The sequence below is a fragment of the Engraulis encrasicolus genome, chromosome 15, assembly GCF_034702125.1.
Source record: "Engraulis encrasicolus isolate BLACKSEA-1 chromosome 15, IST_EnEncr_1.0, whole genome shotgun sequence".
NCBI lineage: Eukaryota > Metazoa > Chordata > Actinopteri > Clupeiformes > Engraulidae > Engraulis > Engraulis encrasicolus.
Window position 1 is genome coordinate 27,391,381 of NC_085871.1, and position 5,000 is coordinate 27,396,380.

The following is a 5,000-nucleotide window of genomic DNA, read 5'->3' on the forward strand; positions in this document are numbered from 1 at the left end:
ATATACATTATTTACTTGCTAAAAATATAATTATGAAAAAAGCAAAATGAATAGCCATTTTTTTCTTTTTATACTAAGCAACTGCAGACACACCAGAAAAAAATATATGCATATATTAAAAGATATAGTAAATGATATATAATAAATGATATATATACTGTATATACAGTATGGTCACATTATTTACACCCCAGCTATGACAGTTCGTGGAATGTGCCATCCTCATAGACATTCCAGATCCTGACGCCGCCAATGATGTTACTGAATCAATTAACCAGCCCCACTGTAGAGGGCTTCAGCGTGCCTCCATATGGGCCAAAGGGGATGGCAGGCACCGCAACAGCCCATAGTCACCATCCAATGAGAGGAGACATAAAAAACCTGCGCTCCACTTCCTAGTCTGCGCAGTAAAGTGGTCCCAAGGCATCCACTGCTGAAAAGTAATTAAATCTCTGCTTGCCAGCCAGGGGCTGCCGCAATAGGCTGTTAACCCCTCTGTATTGGTCAGAGGCACCCTAAATGGCTGTTAACCTAAGTATATTGGATGGACAAAGGGCCAGAATTGGGCTATTAAATTGCAGTTATATTTCGACAGAAGGGCTAAAATTGCACTGTAACACCCTAGGGCTCTTAAAATCATTCGGGGCACACAGTTGCTAGTACTCCATCTGCTGTTGGTCATGTTCACACAGCAGGAATGGCATGCATGTGCTTACCCTACCTTGGAGTAAATAATAAATGTTCGCAGCACTGTTAATGCTCTCAGCTGTTTAATGCCACTAATGCCATTAAACAACTGGGAGCATTAACAGTGTTGCGAACATTTACTATTTACGCCAGTTATTTTATTTTGTCCAGCACCTGTGCCACTGATGTGCGCACATCCTGTGCTTACCTTACACCTTGCTCCATGCTAAATAGCATTATCCGAATGCTTTGTGTATGCTTTTGTCAGCCCGGCATGAAGCTGGAGGTGGCCAATAAGGACAGGCCTGATGTTTAAGCTTCCCTGATTGGTTCATTCTAATGTTGAATGTGCTTTGTGATTGGTTGTTTTCAGGTGGAGATCAGCCTACAGAGCAGCTTCCAGCCGGGCATGAAGCTGGAGGTAGCCAATAAGGGCAGCCCGGACACCTACTGGGTGGCCACCATCATCACCACCTGCGGCCAGCTGCTGTTGCTACGCTACTGCGGCTACGGCGATGACCGCAAGGCCGACTTCTGGTGCGACGTCATGACGGCGGACCTCCACCCCGTGGGCTGGTGCACGCAGAACAACCGAGTCCTCATGCCGCCCGAAGGTAAGGGCCGTTCTGAGCTCAGCTGGGATAGTAGATAGACCTGTGCTGTTATTTTTTATATACACAGTATATATATATTTTAGAGGATTTTATGCCTTTATTTGATTCGACAGTCTGAGATGGTGACAGGAAGCGAGTGGGACAGAGAGACGGGGTGGGATCAGGAAATGACCCCGGCCGGACTCGAACCGGGGTCTCCGTGGGCATGCAAGCCCAAATGTAGGGGGCTTAGCGCGCTGCGCCGCAGCGCCACATACACCTGTGCTGTCATTTACATAACTGCGACATCACTTGACATACAGCCGCGGCAAAAATTGAGAGACCACTTCGAAAGGTTAGGCAACAAAAACAAGATGATATTAACTTTAAAACAACATAATAGTAATGTATTAACTTGGGAATTGTTCAGAAATCAATATTTGGTGGAATAAGCCCGATTTGTTGTCACAGCTTTCATGCATTTTGGTGCTCCAGCCCCTCAGCTTGCCAATCAAGGTGTGGAGGGGGGACCACCAGATCAATACCCTAACATGGTCAGCCCAAACTCCAGGCCCGAACCCCCTTGAAAACTTCTGGAATGTGATCAAGAGGAAGCTGGAAGGTCACAAGCCATCAACCCAAGCTCAGCAACTTCAATTCTTGCACCAGGTCTAGAATAAAGTCATCCAAGAACAATGTGAAGGAGTAATGGCAAGCATACCAAAACCCATGAAAGCTGTGACTACAAATCGGGCTTATTCCACCAAATATTGATTTCTGAACTCTTCCTCAGTTAACACATTACTATTATGTTGTTTTAAAGATCATATCATCTTGTTTTTGTTGCCTTTCTTGAGATTAGGAAATATTGCATCTTACGTGTTAATATGATCATTTTGAGATTTTTGGCAAATAAATAATCTAAATGACAATATTTTCTTTCGAAAATCGGAGGAAATGTTGTCGGTAGTTTATAGAATGAAATGACAATGTTTGATTCACCCCCATACTCAAACCCATACCTATCCATGACGAAATCAGAAAAACTGAACATTTCGAAGTGGTCTCTCAATATTTGCAGCGGCTGTATTTGTACCACTACATGACATAGTAACTGCACTATCAGTTGATACACAAGACCTACACTATCAATTAACCATCATCATTACTTTACATACCTGCACCATCAGTTAATATACAATCGATTTCAGTTGTTGGCTCGGGATCAATGATGAATTCAATCTCCTGGGAAGGATAATAGACTAGCAGTAGTGACCAGAGCTCTAAATGAACTTTTTCGTCACCAGCCAAATTGGCTAGTAGATGTTAATCTTACTAGCCAAACACACACTCGCTAATGGGTCAAATTGGCTAGTAAGTTAGTCTTTTCTACCAACCAAAGTGGAATTTCACCAGCATTTGGCCGGTCAGCTGGTGTTAATTTAAAGCCCTTATAGTAACATGCACAGCATCAACTAACACACCTGCACAGCACTATGAAGAAACATTCAGCACTACCACCACCCCTTGTGTGTATCTACGTTAATTAATATAGTATATGCACCATCAATGAACATTTATATATGTATCTGCTCCATCAAATCCGTTAATACTCCAGCACAACTGATTTCAGAAGTAATTGGCCCTGTATTATGTCAATCACCATTGTTATTTACCAAGGATTCATACTGCTCCTTTTTGTCATTCAATACAACCCACACAATATCTTCACTGTTTTGCGCATGAACTTTCACAGTAAAATTGCCAGGGATTTTTTTTGCCATTTACAGCTGCTTAGAAATGGATGATGAGTCATTCATCCAGGGACAATAGATAACGTGGTGAAATAAGATCCCTCTCACAGCAGGGAAATCTGTGGCGAACAATGATGTTTTGTTCTCTGATCCACATTCATATTAGCACCAAAAAATAAAATGACATGAAATATTTAAAATGTGCATTTAAAATGTGTGAATGGTAGTTGTGTAAGACTGCTGTCTCCCCATTCTGTGAAAATAGCTCACAATCACATCCACAAAGTATGGGTGCTTCACCAAAGTGAAGTCAGTGAGACTGTGATAGATTTACCTTTCACGATTTACATCTGTTGTCCTATTGTTGGACTTGCTTACTACAATAAGTCATATCATAGGGTCGAGTTCCTGGTGTGTGAAATTGTCCATACAGTGAAATGTGCAGTGTTAATTCAACACCTGTAACTCTGTAAGTGTTGAATAAACACTGTGTGTTTACTTTGCAGGATGACACTTAATCACTAGATAGAATTGGGCGCAAGGAGGACAAGTAGCGATTTCAGCCCTGGTGGCTAACACCAAGCAATGCCTGAGGTGCACTGAAAACATACCTTGCCAAGCCAGACTATAACAGGAAATGAATAATCTGGCACCCCATCATTGACGAAGTTGAAGGCTGTGGTGGAACCAATGTTTGGTTTTCACGCTGCTTGAATGCACGCAATAGGCCTGTGGAGTCATTGTCTTGACATCAGCGACGTTAGTGGCGATGTATCCACGCACTTGCGTGCCTGCATGACTTTGACTTTCAGTGTTGATCGTTGTCAGACATTTGTCGAATTGTTCCAGCATCTTGCAACAATCCCCTTTTCTTTCTGTGTGCATGTGTGTTGACAATAAACCAAACACTCTGTATTGCACTCAAATCCTTTCAATTATTTTATTCATCAACAACTGATTTATGGATATGTACCTGGAACAGTTCCATCTGATGCCATCTGAAGTCAATAAATCAATAAATCTCTCTGTATCGTCTCTCAGTATCACCTGAACTCGCAGCTGTTCTCTGACCGGAGCATATAGCCAGTGAGGGGCGGCTAGACGTCAACACATGCGTCCTTCACAGACTGTTGTATCTCAAAGTGAAGTGTATCAGCCTTGGAAGTGTGTGAGACTAAAGGGGGGTTTAGAGTCGCGCGTTCGCGGGGGTTCTGCACAGAGAATGAGCCACAGCGCCCCCCTGTGCAGCGACAAAACGACCCCTGGCTGCAGTACACGCATGTTTCTCCCAGGCTGAAATGTCCGTGAGCTGAGCTATGCTTGAAGACGGTGATTGGTCAATGCGCTTACGGCAGTCCGGGGGGAACTCAGCCCTGATAGGTCAGTTGTGTTCTATTCTTCTACCCTACCGCGGAGGTTTGAAGGAAAACGAAAAACACAATGCAGATGACTTGGCAGGAAATCACTGGAGTTTACTTGACAGGGAGAGGAGAAACTGTTTTTTATTTCAGTAGTACAACTTCCAAAAAATCAATTAGAAATATCCATAAAAGGCCATCATGGAAATGATATGTTTGTAGTGTGGTAGTAGCAAAGAAGCCTCTTTGTTCTTTTGTAGTGTGGCAGCTAGCTCATTAAAAAAGGGTTCGCTAATGTCCTGTAGAGTTTGAATGGGTTTGGCTGACAGTTGCTAAGCTAGCTGTTAATTAGATAGGCTATCTATTGTATTTAAAAATGGCTTTTGTTTCATTTAACCACCTCAACTGTAAAACATGAATAAAGAGAGACTCTTGTATGCTATCATCCATGTCTAATTACGCCACAACTTTTTAAATTAATAGCAAGAAGCCTCTTTGTTGATACAGTATATAGTACAAGTAGTGTGGCTAGCTAGCTTCTAAAACAGGGTTCGCTAATGTCCTGTAGAGTTTGAATGGGTTTGGCTGACAGTTGCTAAGCTAGCTGT

General features: G+C 42.6%; 1 protein-coding gene across 2 annotated transcripts in view; it reads left to right on the forward strand.

Moving 5' to 3' along the window:
- Positions 1–5,000, forward strand: part of sfmbt2 (Scm like with four mbt domains 2) — a 104,819-nt gene that overhangs the window by 28,775 nt on the left and 71,044 nt on the right. For both annotated transcript variants that reach the window (XM_063217307.1, XM_063217308.1), the window contains exon 4: positions 1,061–1,301. In XM_063217307.1, coding sequence (XP_063073377.1) covers positions 1,061–1,301 — 241 coding nt within the window. The remainder of the gene's footprint in view (positions 1–1,060; positions 1,302–5,000) is intronic.